The 18,233-nt window shown below is 38.1% G+C and overlaps 1 protein-coding gene across 2 annotated transcripts in view; it reads left to right on the forward strand.

Annotated features, from left to right (window-relative positions):
- tub (TUB bipartite transcription factor) overlaps nucleotides 1–18,233 on the forward strand; it is a 49,011-nt gene that overhangs the window by 11,329 nt on the left and 19,449 nt on the right. Inside the window, exon 1 of one of the 2 annotated variants that reach the window (XM_034217852.1) lies at nucleotides 11,692–12,106. The exons of the other annotated variant lie outside the window; for it this stretch is intronic. Within the exon in view, the coding sequence (XP_034073743.1) occupies nucleotides 12,069–12,106 (38 nt within the window). The 5' untranslated portion in view covers nucleotides 11,692–12,068. Of the gene's footprint in view, nucleotides 1–11,691; nucleotides 12,107–18,233 lie in introns of those variants that run through there. 2 annotated transcript variants of the gene reach the window in all.

An 18,233-nucleotide genomic window follows, 5' to 3' on the forward strand; every position in this document is an offset into this window, starting at 1 on the left:
TTCCCCTTCATGTGCATCAGATACACTCTAAAATGGATTGGTATCACAGTAAATCTGTAAAGGTGAAATCCATACATTCATGCAGGTACTGTCTATCACACGTGTTAACAGTCATTTTAATATATGCTCCATGTACAGTTTACATAAACTCTCATGCATATACATATCTATCCAGGGGCATACAAAAAACAGACAAAACATTGAAGTTACAGCAACTGATTCTTTTTTTTTAATTAACAATGCAGTCATAGGACTATTAGTAATTTTAAAAGGGTTGCTTTTAGTATTAAATCCAACAGAAAATCATTACTGCACCAGTCTACAGTATAGCATATTTATTCCAACAAATGTTTAACTTTCACAGGCCAAGACTTTGTTCCGTTTGGACTCTCTCTCACCGTCTCATCAACCGTGTTCCCAGCTGCAGTTATTTTCAGTGAAAGGGCTCTGATATATACAGTAATAAGGCAGAGAGGCAAACTTAGCGACTGGCTGGTGAACATCATGGATTATTTTGCAGCTACCGATTAATATTTCCCTTAGGAGTTGGTGGAGACCGAACAGAGCTAAAGGGATATTATTGAACCTACACTTGTCCTAACATTGCTCCATGTTTACTGTAAATGTTTTTAAAGCATGCTCAGTTGCTTAAAACCCAACAATGCATTCTGGTTTATTTTTATTATTATTTCAACTTTTGAAGGAGATTCATTATCATTTTACAATTTACATTTATTATAATGCTGGCCAGCACTTAGGCCCTGCATTAAAAACTGTAGTTATCATACAGCCTTACATTTGTTTAAATTAATAATATACAGCAGATTTTTAAATGTGATTTAAATATGGAGTATTCATGCCACAGAGGTTATTCACAGAGGCATCTCTGTTGACAGTTGGTACGGAGAAAGGTGATTACATTCTTTAAAAGATTATTCTACGTGCTATTGCTTAACTCATCTCACTCTGTTCCTTTACCTCGTTGTTTTTCCAGCATTTTCCTTTAGCACTCCATTTCCTCCCGCCTTCACTATTACTCGGACTGCTATGGTTATGTATGTCAGAAATATACATGACATATATTTTTATTTTATCTCCGGAGAAAATACATTGTCTCAGTTTGGCAGGGAACATTTTATTAAAGTCTCTACATTTCGTAAAGGTGCTCTAAGTGACAACAGGACATTTGGATCCTGGTCCTCTGTCAAATAACTCCTTACAGTTTTTATTGGCTGGTATAATGTCTTTTTCACTGGATTTGACTATTTTTTCAATATATTTTTATTGGATTCTTAAGGACATTGTGAACACTGTTTCTTAAAAGTCCCATAAATACAAAAATATGTTTATTACGTTCCCTCGTGTTATTCTTTTATTTATGTCCATCCTTTCCTCATTAGCTCACTATTGGATGTGTTTGGGATATGCCTCTCGATCTGGTTGCTATGGTGATGAAATATCGTGGCATCAAGTTTTGTGTGTGTGTGAAGTGCAATTATGTATGCCCCATGAATGAGCAGCCAACAAGTAAACACCTGCAGTATTATCTCTCTTCGTCATTTATCTTATGGTCATTACATAGTGTTTTCTTGCTGTCTGATTTAAGTTGCTTTTGCTTCTCTTGATTAAATAGTTATCAATTATGTTGGTTTATTTTGATATACAATACCCACTGTCAATAGTGATAAGGAGAAAATCTAACAAGAAATTGGTTGTTGTTGGAGAATTGGAACACACATTATCTTTTTTTATTTAAAGAGGACATATGATGCAAATGTTCAGGTTTCATATTTGTATTTTGTGCCTCTTTTATGACATGTTTACATTTACATGCCTTAATGTTCAAAAAGCTCTATTTTTTTCATATTGCCTGTGCTGCAGCACATCTTTTCACCAAATAATGCTCTACAGGAAAGGGAAAAACCCAAAAAGCATAATAGGGCCTCTTTAACACTATGGCCGTTTCTCAATCTCGAGGATACTGGCTTCCAAGCAAATATTTCAAGGATGCTACGTCATCGAGTGCCGCCGAAGTACTGTTCCAATCTCCAGCATACTTGGAATTCCACCGAGGCCGCGTCCTTGGTTTGGGGGAAATTTCGAGGATGCACATATGTAGACTTTGCGTCCTTAAAATCCCCACAATGCTTTGCGCACGGACCAATTTCAAAAACCCTTGCGGAGAATGGCTGAACCGATGCAGCACACATTTAAATGTAAGTATGTAGTGGCGTAGAAAATGTGTAGTGTTGGTAAATGTGTTACTTTGTTAAATTTGTTACCACCATAAATGTGTTCCGTGAAAGTAAAGCAAGTTCATAATTAGATAGACATCGTGAGGTATTTATTTTCGTTACAGTTTATGTTGAAACCGTTAGAGAGAGTGGCACACTAGTTAGCCTGTTCCATTCTTCTTCGTTTTCCGAAGCCGTGGCTTGGAAGTATACTTGCTTCGTTTCTGAAGGAAGTGACTTGGAAGTACGCGACTACCAAGCCAGCATCCTCGCGATTGAGAAACACCCACTGTCTCCCTACATGGTGGGATCATTTTGAAGAGATTCACACCGTATCACTGGGCACTGGGTTTAAAAGCCATTTCATTTCAAGAAGAAAGAAACATCAATGTTGCTTTAAATGTACTTATAATGCAATATGTCACCTTTTATAATTTGCACTCTTTACAAAGTTGCAATGACCCTGATTCAGCATGAATTTTGAATTGTTTTAATTCACACTGCCTGCCTCTCAGTTTCCGAGTGATGATAATAATACTGATGGACTGGTGGGAGCATAAACCATATTGCTATGTGATTAATGGATAGTTGGAGGATTACTTTGATCAGGTAAACGTGGAGAGAGCAGCTGGCCTTCTTAAAGACTTAAACATGCGCTGAGCAGCCTCTCTGACATTTTTAGGTTTGGCAACCAGCCATATACCTATGTGATCAATAGATATGTATTCAATGCACTCACCATCCCCATCCATCCATTCATCTTCTCCCGCTTATCCGTGGTCGGGTCGCGGGGGTAGCAGTTCCAGCAGAGAGCCCCAAACTTTATTTTCCCTGGCCACATCAACCAGCTCTGACTGGGGGATCCCAAGGCGCTCCTAGGCCAGCGAAGAGATATAATCCCTCCACCTGGTCCTAGGTCTACCCCTTGGTCTCTTCCCAGCTGGACGTGCCTGGAACACCTCCCTAGGGAGGCGCCCAGGTGGCATCCACTAGGTGCCCAAACCACCTCAACTGGCTCCTTTCGACGAGAAGAAGGAGCAGTTCAACTCTGAGTCCCTCCCGGATGACTGAACTTCTCACCTTATCCCTAAGGGAGACACCAGCCGCCCTGCGGAGAAAACCCATCTCGGCCGCTTGTATCCGCGATCTCGTTCTTTCGGTCATGACCCATGACCGAACTGTGTCCAATTGTGTTTTATCAAGATGCCACGTGTTGTTTACTGCCAAGACCTTCTGAAGACAGCTGTGAGATTGAAACATTGCCTCTACTGTACTTCTTAAGGACATGAGAATACAGCATGTTTATTCCCTCATTTTCTTTAAAATCTATAAAGACAGTATTGTGAAGAGACCGATTTCAGAGTGCCACTGTGTCTCTCTCTTTTTCCCTCTGTTCGTTTGTCCTCTGATGACTCCTTTCTCACTGCATACATGAAGGTTCAAAAATACTGAACAGACTATTCTCTAATAAGGATTTCAGTTTTTTGTCTTTGACATGAGGTTGGGAATACTAAAAACATTTAGCACCAACAATAATTCTATCAAATCTGTTCTAAATAGGCCTACCATTTCTATGTCAAATGCAATTATTTTGAATGATTGTGCTGTAATTAGAGGAAAATACACAATTATCATTAAGGAAAAAAGGAGGGTAGGAGCATTGCATTTATCCCGAACAAAGAAAGGTTACGGTAATTAGGAAGTAAATACATTTCTTTATCTGCTCAAAAGGCTAATTTTGATCAAGACAACTCAGATTTCCATACATAGTTTTTTTTCCCCCTGGTCCAGCATTTTAAACATTTACAGTGTCTTTGTACATTTGATTAATTCATTACTTTGAGATGCTCAACATTTGCAACACTTGCATTACATTATACAAATACAGGAATAGGACTGGCACGCTGTGTTCAGCACATTTTCTGTCCAAACAAGTCGGTGCTGCTGTAGGAGATGGGTTCGCAGTCAATCCCCCTCCCTCCCAGAAAGTGTTGTTGTGTAGGGTTTGTACATTTGAAAGTGCAAAGCTCGTGCTATTGAACAGCACCTCCATGTGCCCATAAGACATCATTACACATTGTTCTGTCACTGTTCAACGAGTCCCCCTGTTGGTCAAGAAAAATACCAACTGCCACTGACTGCAGCAACACACTGACGTTAGTGTCTTCCACAGATTTGGAGCAATCACAGCTATGGCAACTGACAAGATGGTAATACGTTTGTGTTTTTGCGTAGCCTATGTGTATTTTCTTTAAGCAGATATTATGGTTGCTCGTGAGCTTTTAAATGTTAATTAGTCTCTGCTGTTGCCATGGTCACGCGAGCGAACCGGCAAATGAGTGTGTATCAGAGGAAGCAGCGTGACGTGCAGAGAGAGACACACCAGACGCCGCCTCGGAGCAAAGATGCTGAGTTAGGATGCAGGGGCTGCACACATTTACACCACAGCGCTCCCTCCATCTCTCTATGTTTAAGAGAATTCAAAACATGTATTAGAAGTGCTCAGACACTGTCAGTTTATTTTTCATTGAAAGGTATGTCACCTGAACTTTATAGTTAACGAGCTGTAACAGTATCATTTAAGGCTAAAGCCCCTTTCTTCAGTTGATATTCAGCATTGCTCACTATCTCCTGCTTTTATCCACAATACTTTGCTCATCTCATTCATAGTTTGTAATTTCCCGAGAGATTTCCAAACTAGACATGATGGGTGTGTGGAACTTCAAAAACTACTTGGAAAACTAAAGATAAAATGTAGATAAGTATTGGCAGCAACCATTTAGAAAACAGTGAGTCACCTTCATATAATCCTCTAAAGATAGATGCAGCACTCACACACTGTACCGCACCTGACAAGATGACACTCTCAATTAACGTCTCTGCCTCGCTGCTGCCTTTCTGTCAGCGGGGTGTGAGGTACACTGCGTAGGTGTTGTTTGTATTCTCTGTTTGAACTATGGTTTGAACCAAAGAGTGGTCATTAACCTCTGAAAGGACACATTAATGCCTTTTGATTTAGTTGTTCCCCCTCATCTCATGGTCTCTTTATGCCTACACAATATGAAGAAAAGCCCTTGTATAAGAAAGGACTGGGACAGTATTTAATACATTTGTATAGTAAGCCAAGGACTGTAAAACAGACTTTTAAATACAGCTTGTGGAAAGTAGAACTTTTATAATTAATATTATAACACCATAAACCTGTGAAGCTTAACACCTTCAACACAGCAGCCTTTGGGAAATCAATGAATACATTAATTGCATTCAGACATCTGATGTCAGTGGAGGGTGAAAATCAGAAACGCTTTGATTAATTATATCAATGTAAACATTTAACAAGAAACTCCAATAATGCATGAAACGAGATGACTAAATCCTAATACATTTCACAGCTACCAGCTAAAAAAAAGTTTAATTCACGTGTACATTAACTTTATAACAAATCCAAGGAATATACTTTTAAGCTCTGGGAAAAATGATGCTGGAAATTGACAATGCGAGTTTAGGGCATCATTTGGCTATCTAGAAATGTAAACAAATCTGTATGCTGTGTAGAGGGGAGATGTGGGGGATGACTCATGAGTCCATACTGGGTGTTGTACCTTTTATCATACTAAGCAGGCATCTTTGCCTGTTGCCTGTCGAAACAAGTGGTTTCCAAATGGAAACCTTGCCATAAGCAACAATTTAGCACAGCTCGTATATTCTTTATTCAGGCTGTCACACTGATTCTGATCTCTTGGAGTCATTTAGGTTTTAAAGGTTTTTAGTTTAGGACATATCGTTTTTAATGTGCATTTGTCCATCTCTGTTGGTGATCTTCCTCTTACAAAAGTCACAGATTCTCAAAGCATTTTTGCTTGTTTTAATGAAATATAAATGACATGTATATCATCCATGCTGTGGATTTCTGAAAATGTTTAAGAGTAGATATGTTAGCTCTGAAATACATTTAATCAACCCTCAATTTAGATCAGATTAATCCCTATTAATTAAACTTCTAAGAATGTAGGCTGATAGGTATCCACATTCTAAATGTGTATTGTTAGCTTCCCTAATGACCACGGGGGAGTAGCACAATATACAAACTGTACGCACTGTACACAGACGCTGTTGTGCTATGAATATCAGGATGCAGAGGAACTTTGGTGTGTTGAAGCAGTCCATCTGGCTGCCTCGCTGGGACACTGTTTCATCCAGCGTGACATTTTCTAATCCAAATCATGTTTTATGCATGCCCTCTGCTGGGAACTGAGATCCAGGGACATTTGTTGATACAAGGACCGTGTGTGTGTGTGTGTGTGTGTGTGTGTGTGTGTGTGTGTGTGGTGTGTGTGTGTGTGTGTGTGTGTGTGTGTGTGTGTGTGTGTGTGTGTGTGTGGTGTGTGTGTGTGTGTGTGTGGTGTGTGTGTGTGTGTGTGGTGTGGTGTGTGTGTGTGTGTGTGTGTGTGTGTGTGTGTGTGTTGTGTGTGTGTGTGTGTGTGTGTGTGTGTGTGTGTGTGTGTGTGTGTGTGTGTGTGTGTGTGTGTGTGTGTGTGTGTGTGTGTGTCGATCAATACCGGATACAAGTCAAAATGCTCATTTACTTTGTATTATTTTGCATTCATAAGCTCACACACACTCACTCTCGGCCTCTGAGGCTGTGGAATTTACTTTTCACTCGCACTCCCAAACACATATAGTCTCTCTGTTTGTCTCTCATAAGATTTATAACTCTCTTTCAGATAAAGATGGCATTGTTTATGCCTCACATTAACCTTCAATGGCTGTATATCTGGTTTGAGGCACCATACATTTTAAGATAGATTTCTTGAATATTTTTATGAGGACATTTTCCGAGATAATTTAATCTTAAAAAAATGATATCATTCACTGAATGGAACTTCATACTGCTGCTGATTCACCAAGGACCTCAGTGGGCTGTTTTTGGCTGAGAGTGATATCTTTGACTCAGTCAGCCCAATTTAATTACTGTATCAGCTTTCCCTATATTGTGTTTTACGTAGTTAAATCATGGTGGTTTTGAAATATTATTAACCAGTGTGGTGGCCTGGTATGATTGGAACACTCACATTTTATCTGACTATTACTGATGTTTTAAAAATGTTCCTCAGACTGTGAGAAGGATTTTGAATATGCAGTGTTATCACAGTTTTGAAAAAGCTTGAAAGCATTTGCACTGTTTAATTTGTGTTTCTGGTGAAGTGAGACGACAGAACAATAGCTCACTTTCTTTTTCAAGATTATCCTTGTATTGCTTATTTCCAGGGTTTCCAATTTATGGAATACTCAATATCCTTTGTTTTAGCAGTTCCATATCATACCAGGCTTTCAACTGAATAAAAAGTGTTAGTCTTCCACGACACTGACCAACGTAAAATGGATCGTTACCTCAATTATAATTTAAAAAATGTGTTCAAAACATTTGTTTTACAACAACTAACGGCATCAGTTTAGTCATTTGATTGCATACATATTAGCAGTATACCATGCAGTATCTATGCTGAATAGTTGATCAAGATTGAGCTTCCGAAACCCAGTATTTCTGTCAACATCAAGTACTCTCTCACAAAATGTTCCATCTCCAGTCTCCCCTTCAGTCCACCTAATCCTCTGTCTGTTTTCATGATGCTTAATTAGACATGTGAGCATTAAGCCCATCCACCTCTTAATCCTGATGCAGACATGGATTTTTTAAGTTTATATCTATTTACTGCTGACGGCGTTCCTTGTTTTGCCCCGTGTGTCTCTGAAGGACAACATGCTCCTGTGTGGGTCGAGCTAGTGACTCACTCCCTAGCCAGGCGTCCTAATTGCCTCCATCAAATTCCCATTTCAAGGCTGCGTACGTCATTAGAGTTTGAGGATTTTTCTACATGCAACAAAAAAATACAGCTTTCTCTTGATTTTATCCGTTTGAACTTACATAACTAACCCAGTTTCTGCTAACTCACCTGATCACAATGCATTTATCAGGTTTTTGTGTTTGGCATTATTGACATGTTGTTAGCCCTGACATAGAGTATAACAATCTTTCCCCCACAGTTCCGCACACAGTTTAAACCTGGTTAAATGTTTTATAAATGTACATTTTAAAATCACCAGTCTAACTATAAACTCGGATAATACGCAACAATGTTATTCACCACCTTATTTGCTCTTCAGTTTAGATTAGATTGATTTATATTATAATTGGATTAGATATACTTTATCACTCCAAATAATGTTTTGCAAGATTTTTTGATACAAGGACCATGTGTGGAGAAAAAACTATATAAAATAAACAAAATAAGTTAGAATACTCTAAACCAATGTAATACTAAAACAGAAATGTATAAACATAAAATACTAATATAAATATTAAGTGTCTTTGAGCACTGTGAAAAGTGCTTTATAAATATAATGTATTATTCATGTTATTGTTATTATTTGTATTATAACCATTACTCATGTATTCCCATCCCCACAAGTTGAAGAAGACCACTCTTTTACTGATAGTTGTCATATCTGTGAGACTAGCACAGGAAAATGGCAATTGTTGAAGTATACACTTAACGTGGAGGAGTAAACCTTCAATACTTAAAAGTCTGAAACTTCACATGTCTATTCCCTCAAAAACACCACAGCCCCCGCATTGGGATGCATGGCAGCACATAGTCGCTGTAAATCCTGTCAATCTGAGGTGGAGAAATAAGGAAAGTGAGGCATCAGCGGATGGAAATAAATGAAGCCACTGTGCCGATCAGTGCCTATGAAGCACTATAATACCGAGGTAAATATCACTCATCAGTTGGCACATGTGCTGCATGCCTGATCAGGCTTCTGTATTATTAAGGCTGTGTGCTCTGCAGCTGTGTTTTCCCTTCTGACTAAGACATGCAGACACAAGCCAGAGATCCATTTTCACATCAGTGTGTGCCTTCTGTGCCTTCACCATTATTATAATTACTGATACTGCTGTGCTATCAACAATAAAATGCCTCTGGGAAAACAAATTCTGGACTTACAAAAATCTAATTTGTCCAGAGGATCTTATCATTTGCTGTTCAATACTATAGTGGATTAAGCGACGAGGGAGAAAGAATGAGAATATACTTTGTTCTTTAAATGATATGTAAGTCAGCCTCACTCCCACTTCTTACTCTCTCGTGGCCAAACTTCAAAGTCCTCCCTTTGGCATCAAATATTAAGCAGGGTGTTGTGCTTGCACCGGTTCCTCAGTGGAGTGGCTTGTTCCATTAACTTCCACTTTTATAACAGCTGATATACAGGGTATGCACCATTAAGCACAGAGGCTGTCTTTGAGTCAGATACAGCTAATGGCATTTGATCTCATAATAATGGATGTTTGTAATGGACATACTTCATTCTGTCTTTCCCCCATCACTGTGGGTACGATATTTCTCGCTGAAGGACCTCACTCAGCTACAAGATGCCTCCCATCCTGCTTCTCAGGGAGGGAGATAATATCAGTTAATAAAAAATGCTTTGGTTTCTCATCACAATAGTTGCAGTATGGAACTAAAACCTAAAAAACAACACGGGTCTCATGAGTGACCTTACACTTATCACATCCTGTTATTTACAGAAGAAACAGCAGTTATGTGTAGGTGGGGTATCTTCCCACAGCAACATACAAACTGTTGTCACAATGCTTCTCAGGGATTTAATAAAGTAATATTTTACTCTATAGCAGAACAAATACATTTTTTATCAAACAACCTTCCAGAAAAGAGCGCAAACTGGAATTTACCTTCTTACAAAATGGGATAAATGTGAATCCCCGGTCCCCCAGTTTATTCAAACCTTCCTGGTGGTCTGCGACATGATGTGGGGGATCGATCCGTTTGTAATTTTCTGAAAGCTGATTTATTTTACTGTTCACTCAAGATTTTCTTTCTGTTCAAGTCTAAAATAAAACACCTTTGTGTCTTGACATTTTTGAAAGGCCATACCTTTGCTGAATACAATCAATGTTTCATAAGGTGTCAGTGCAGCTGTCGCAGTAGGCTTTGAGTCCGTCGCTCCTAGAGAAGAAAAACAACAAGTTTTCCTATATTTCTTTTATACATTTTAGGATAAACCATCCTGTATATTGACCAGTTTACCTCAGGAAAATATTTATGATTGTTTCACCATTTCAGGCTAGTTGTCAATATGAATAATCTTTTTATTATTTCAAATAAATTGATCATCTATTCTTCTACATTTTGTTTGTTTGATATATATTTTAACATATCAACCTTTAAAACATACTTTATATAAACAGATATTTATTTATATATTTTTTGTTGGCTTTCAATGCCCTTTGATTTTGTTTCCTCCCTGGCTTACTTGTTCACATGTAATTGAGAAAGACTAATGATTGCTTCCCCTTAACGAGAAGTCCACTGTTTTATAGGACTACACAATGCTGAATGCTATATTACAGCTTTACTATCTCACACAATTTCCATAATCTGATCAGCACAATTCTGACCTTGTGAGAATGAACTAGATAATGTAAGCTGTAGCACATTTTAAAATTGTATGTGTGTGTGTGTGTGTGTGTGTGATTGTGTTTGCACTTTGATGCATTTGTGCATTTCAGAATGGTAAAGACAGTTCAATTTAAAAATGTTAGTTGGTATGTTGTAGGAATTTGTATAACACATGGATGATGAAATGCAGCAAATAATATATGTTGGCATGATAGGAATATGCTTTCATCCCTTCACACAAGCAATAGATTGTCTTCCCCAAATAACTATCAGGACGATTTCAGTTTCCTTAAATTAGCACTTGCATGGATCTCGACTTTTCAACTGAGATATTTGTTGATGGAGGTGACATGAATTGACTCCTTAAAAAGCAGTTTTGTTACGAGGAAGCCGTTTAGTTTAACTGTCTATAGATGGACTCCTGAATAACCCTGGGAACACAGTGAGTGATGTGTGTTTGTGTGTTGACAGTGAGGGGCGGCAGACTGAGGGCGGAAGCAGATGTGTGTGTGTGTGAGAGAGGTTCAGAGCCGTGGCACTATCACAGGGTGCCTTTGTCTGGCTGTAGAGTGTTGAATTAAAGGCTGTTAACACTAGTCTGCACAGTCATATGCTAATTCCTCTTACTCTGATAGAATAAATAAATAATGTTCCAGAAAAAACACATCTGAGCCCCTGCTTTACATGCCTCATGCAACACAGATAGAAACAGTGGGGTGTCAGAAAGAGTGTGTGTGGTGGTGTTGTAGAGAGGGGGGTGGCATTGTACAGAAATAGCATAGAAGGTACATCAAAGAGGCAAGACAAAGAGGTCTCTCTGTAAGACTTTGCACTCAATGCTGCTGTAGGTGATGCTACACGAGAGATAACGATAGATAGATTGGGTGGAGAGGCACTGAGCGAGATTTGGACAGCGAGGAAGGAAGAGAAGGAGGGAGGGGGGGGATTTAAAGGGCAAGAAACTGAGTGAGATTTAGATAGAGTCTACAGAGTGAGAGCGAGGGAAGAGAGCCAGCACTGAGCAGAGGAGGTGGATGGGAGAGGAGAAGAGGAGAGGCTTTGACTGGAAGCGTACACATGGAAGAGAAGAAAAACGGCTATTTCATGCGCTCGCTGTGCATGAGTGAGGAGTGTGGCTGTCTGTCTGGATTTTTAGTCATTTGCTTCCCCACAGCTAGAGGACACACAAAGGAATGCAGGCAGGCTGGGGAATATAGGGCTGTGTGCAGAGGATGAACAGAGGATGTGGGCTCTCTGGCTGTGATTGCTGTCCTCAGACCCCGTAGCCACTTGGTGCTGTTGCAGGCCGTCAGCCTCGCAGTTAGGCAGCAGCAGGCAGAGTGATTGATAAAGAATGAGCTCCAAGCACTCCTCCGACTGGATTCCCTACAGGTACTGTACCACATGCCGGAGAGCATAGAGAAAGGGCACTGTGTTTTTTTAAGCAGTGTGTGCATGTGTGTGTGTGTGTCTGAGCGGGTGTTCTGTCATGTGAGTGTCTGACAAGCAAATTGATAACAGCAACATTGCATCGACACAATAAAAACAAACAATCTGAATGGAAACCGGATAATAATTTTGTTGCATAATATTCTTGTTTCTGCTTTTTTTTTTTTAACACTGAGATTCCTTTTTTTAAATGTATTTTTAAAAGTAATGCAAAAGTGAATCTCAGAATTTCAATCGCATAAACTATAAGATCTAATTTTGATCACAGGCAATAATATATTATCTTTGCTTGCACTAGCTTCATTAATAAACAGTACTTTTACTGGATTCAAAAGAAGCAATAATTCATTTTTTTTAATTAATTTGAATGTCATAATCAATGTAATACATATTTCACTTGACTGTCTTGAAGACAAATCACTGAAGAAGTTCCTGTGTGTGTGTGTGTGTGTGTGTGTGTGTGTGTGTGTGTGTGTGTGTGTGTGTGTGTGTGTGTGTGTGTGTGTGTGTGTGTGTGTGTGTGTGTGGTGTGTGTGTGTGTGTGTGTGTGGTGTGTGTGTGTGTGTGTGTGTGTGTGTGTGTGTGTGTGTGTGTGACTGTGTGTGCAATGATATATGTTGTATGATGTTGTTTATGTAATTGTGCTATTTGTAGCAGTATATTTTGTAAATAACAAAAGTGTAAGCCTTTATGTGAAACCTATCTGCTTTCATCATTTGAAGTCAGTACAAACACTGTTGGCTCTTTCCTCTGATTGACCACCCATTGCCATGGTTTCCCTGCTTACTTTGATGCCATTGGCTCACGGTTGCTATAAGTTACGGTGGCAATCCATGAATTTCAGAATGAAATTAAAATTCTTGAAAAGTCCGTAGACACGCTAAAATTAAGATATTTCTTAAAAGGAACAAAGTTAATACAAAATAATCTAATTAAGTGATTTAACAAACATGAATTATTCACGATGCAGCAGTGGGAAGAATAAGTGGCATTTATTGAGTCATTTCACATGTTGGTCCTCTCCTCACTTTTTTTTCAATTTATTGAAAGGTGAATTAAAAAAGCAATATAAATAGGACATCAGTATTCAGATGATGTCTTTTTGGTGTAGGCTTGGGGAAGACATTTGGTGTTTCCTCTCTGAGTTGCTCCCCTTATTCGCTGAAGCGGCCATGAAACATGTATGGGCCTCTGTGAAGAGTTTGAGGATACAGCTGCACTGTGGGGCTCTCTCATCCCATTGGAGACAAACCAGTATCACAGACATGTGTCAAATGATGATTTTAAAAAAAAGCTCACACACTTGCAAAGTGATATTGCAGTTGTTCAGTAGGGATCTGGATTTGGAGCAAATTCCTCAGATTAGCATTTCAGTAGTGGGAGACTTCCTCTGACATAAGAAGCAGGGAGGGAGGCCTACACTGTAAGAAGCCCTTGACAAAATAAAAAGAGAAACTGGTATATTTTTGTATATCTTAACAAAAAATTATGAACTATTTATTTTTTCATCACTTATTCAGAAAAACATTGTTGCGGTTGATAAATGCAACACAGAAAGCTTTTTGCCGTTATAATTCCATATTGTGCCAACTTTAGATTGACTTTTTACTGGACTGACCTTGTCAGTCCAGTAAAAATATGATCAGATGTTCTCACAATCACATTTCATGCATTGCACCGTGCAAATGGCAATTAAACATGCCTTTGTGTGCATATTGGATTGTCCTCCAGTGCAGCCACGTGTGCTGCACAACCATCAGCCAGTGACGGTCACACGTTTAAAACCGGATTGATGCGTATGCAACTATTTGAAAAGTGTGACTGTCAGTCTCACTTCCATGCCCCAAGTTTCAAATGAATTTGCTGCTGGCGGAGTTAATTAAAAACCATTATTTCCATATCCACATTTTTTTCATAGTGCCATTGTTACAGAACATAAAAAGCTGATTAAAAATGTAATATACATTTCGGCTTATGAACAAAAAAGGTTTTAAAAAAAAAAAGTGAGGGAAATCTACAACAATATTCAGAAAAACAGCAACCAAATAGTTGAGCGGCTTCAAAATATGATTTAGATTCACAGTTCTATGTTTAATTATTTAATGATAAACATAAGCTTTCATTCACAATTTATTTTCACTGAGCTGATAATAGTATAATCACCGAAATGTTGGCCGTATCAGTAAATATTTTGCATATCTTTCCTTCTCCATATTCGATTTTTTGTCTATGTTGCAGTTTAGCGTTGTTCCTTAAAAAGCCTCCTGTGAATTAGACCATTGGTGTGTCGCAGACCGGGATTGACCAGAACTCTTCACCATAACGAGCTGTTTGACCTCCACAGGAACAGCTCTGTGCGCGTGTCATTATCTTCCTGTCTGATGCCTATATTCACACACTTGATTACTCTGATTGCAGACATGGAGTGCTTTGTTTGTCTGTATGTCTGACAGAGAGTGGGAGGTAAATACATTTTCATTGCATCTGTGTGGGCCTCTGTCGCCAAACCAGAGTTGATCGAGATGATGGTAGACTGAATATTCATTGACTGAAAGACCTGAAAGACGTATGAAGAGTAAAAATGCCACCTGACAAACCAAATGTGAGATTGGTTTATCATGCACCAGTGAGACTTAATGGGAAATAAAAACGAATATGCTGCAGTTTGTATTAATTAAGCTGGGAAATGATGGAAAAATTAAAAATATATGATCTGCTTGGATTATAATATGTGGTAACTATTAACCCTGCAATCACTAATCAGTTATTAAGCATTTCGTAATCAACCAAATTGATTATACACAAACCTACAGTATGGCCGTTTATCATTGGATGCTGAAAGGTTATTTATTAGTGAAAGTAAGAAATGGATTTTAAAAATGCCTCGATTACTCAGAAGATAATGGAACATTAAATAAGGGACGTAGTTGTAGACAATGTATAGAATAAATCAGTTGCCTGTGTCATACTGTAAGCTGCATGTAACAAAATCTTTTGAAAGGCTAATTCTCAGTCATCGTAAAAAAAGAAGGCTAGAAATACAACGTCCTTTTCTCATTCATGACACATCAGTAGACAACCTCCCCCCCTTCATCTTTATCCTTTCCCCTTTTGCTGCAGCTCATCCTCTCCAACTCTTGTGGAGAAAACCTTTCATTGCCCTCTAATTAGGAATCGTTGAGGTTTTTCAGGGGTCTCTGAGCTGCACGGGCCGAAGGAACAATCAGTGACTTTGTCGACAGTGATTAAAGGCTCAGTCGGTGAAAAAGGAGGACTGGGAACACAGAGCAGCTAGCCAATCACTCGTGCTGGATACATATTCTGTTGGTTCCTTAATGGGAGTGCAGTTTATTTAGATTATTGAAAAGCAGAGAAAAAGGAAGCACAGCTGGGACCACATTTACATGTTGGTGAGGTTTGATCCTCCACAGAAAGGACCTGTGAGGTTCACCATCCCCTGATATTATAGTATGTAATGCGTGTGTGGTGTCATTAAGGTATGATTCTAAACCTGGTTTGGCAAAAACAAATGCATTAAGCACTGTATATTTACAGAATTGCAAGTAAAAGGTCTTCAGCAGAAATGCACTGCTGTTGCCGTCTGAGAGAAGTCGTTACAATGTTACTGAGAAAGACTGGCATATGTCAAATTATCGAGGACACAATGTCACAAATACATTTGTAATTGGATTTGTGGGTGATCTCTCTCTGTTTACATTAGATACGTTTTCTTCCATGCAGAAACAGATGGACAATATTCACATGAACAAACCGCAGCTATATGTTTAAGCTTATTTTCAATAAAAAGCTGTTTAATCAGAGGACACTGAAAGACGACTTTTACAGTTAAAAGCTAGGTTAATGCAAATCTTTTAATCATATCAACATGCCCCTAAAATATTTGTGTCTTATCATTTAACTACAGTATGTTTGACAGGCAGAGTGATTGCAGAGAACAATGGCTTAAATAAATGAAGGAGGTCAATCATAACTTCCTTAATCTAAGTTCTGTATTGCTTTAATTTGTCAGCATGAAACTAGTTTCCTACATATCAAGTACTGATGGCAGACATTTCACATACTCTTGATTACATTGGTATATCAATTAATCCTTTAAGGCTTTACTTCTCAAATGTAAGACTTGATCTCAATATCAAAAACGTTTTTTATTGATTTTACAGCAAACAGATTATTGTCATAACTCAACAACTGCCTAATGCCTTTAGCATAGCTAGTAATGTGATTGGGTTAGATATTCTCTAAGAGGTGACTGTAATGTATCTTGGGTTTTGAATTTCTGTGCAATTATATTGTCTTCATTTGTACTATTAATCTGAATTTTCAAAGTACGTTTGGCTACCACATATACATATATATATATAGTGGAGGAAAAAGGATCATAACTTATTTTTGATTTGGAGTAGATTATTCATATTATCCAATTGTATTTAAGTATAGAAGCTACTTGAATACATGCACTTAGTTTCTGCCCACCACTCTTTAGGTTAGAGTGCCTCCAAATCTAATAATATGAAAGTCCATTTATTTTGTAAACAAAAATGTTAACCTGTTCTTTTAAAACAATCTTTTTTAGCGTCTAATATCAGATGTGTTGGTACTCTTGCTAATGAAATAGATAAAACATGCCTCTACACATAGAAATATGCATCTGTCACTTTTGTTATATTGCTGTGCAACATCAACAGTATAACCAGTTGAAAAACACTATTAGACTGAGAGGGTGATGACTGCAGCTACAACATGTCCGTTTATCTAGTTTGGGGTAATTCTATACACAAAGTCATCCATCAATGTGTCTCTGTTGAAAGTGTGTAGGTGAATAACAGCTGCTGTTTAGTTAGCCCCAAATCTCCAATGTGCCTCTAAGGGCTTTTACAATACAGCATACCACTCCCACCACCATCAGACCTTCTGTCTCTGCCTCTTGTGACAGACGTTCTGGCCCATATGTTGCCCAAGTGTGAGCCATGGATCAAAGAAAAACATAGAACATGTTGTTTTCTGCAGACAGCTATAGCTTAATCCCTGTTGACACTGTTATGAGCTGATTTTCACACACATACACAATCAATCTGGGATTTTCTTTATGCTTTCTTTTCAGTTTTGATATCAAAATCTGGGGTGCAACTTCTTCAACCTGTTCAAAGGCAAATGTATTTACAGAGCATGCAATGGATTATTTATTTATCATTTTATAATCCGTGTACTGAAAGGAAAAGCATCCTAAAATCAAATGATGGGTCGTATGGAGGTAAATCTTTGCTACATCCCATCATCATAATAATAATAACTTTAATTTATATAGCGCCTTTCATAACCTCAAGGTCGCTTGCAAGGATCCATGAAACCTCTTCTTTCACTAATGATCTCGGCCAGATTTATAAAAGTTATTTTTATGGACGCACTACATCACTAACAGCATCATATTCAAGTGAAGCCTCTGATTAAGTTGCTGTTGTACTTGCTGAGAACAAGCTAGCAGACATATTAGTGAGAGCCCTTTTTCCTCTTATTATTGAAGGAGAGGTTTTTAAGGGTTGCATCTGTTAAAATACACATGCCCTCAATAAGGCTTGACACCACTGAAAAAAAGCCAACATTCTTGATTATACATTTAGGTTTTTATTTTACTACATTACGTCTTTGTGTCTCTTTAATAAAATATGAAAATGCTTCAGTTGCATATTTAAACTTAGCATGTAAATCAATAAATAATTGTCCTTATGTAGTTCTTTCTTGCAGTTCTTTCTAATGTTCTCTTTTCATTTTTATCGTTGGAGTTAAAATACATACAGCACATACAAGATAAGGCTTTGTTGCTGTTTGTAAAGATATAACACTAGATAACCTTCCTTTATACTTTAATCGATGTTGTGCTACAAACATTTTGTTGAAGAAAATAATGCACAAATCTGAAATGAATAAATAAATAAATGACATCACACTTGACTTGAGTTTGTTATACCTTTAATTTAACTTGAGACATGATGACCCAAGGGACTTTTGTGTGTTAATTTTACGTTTTTGTATTTATCTCTGTAAATGCACA

The sequence above is a fragment of the Gymnodraco acuticeps genome, unplaced genomic scaffold (assembly GCF_902827175.1).
Source record: "Gymnodraco acuticeps unplaced genomic scaffold, fGymAcu1.1, whole genome shotgun sequence".
NCBI lineage: Eukaryota > Metazoa > Chordata > Actinopteri > Perciformes > Bathydraconidae > Gymnodraco > Gymnodraco acuticeps.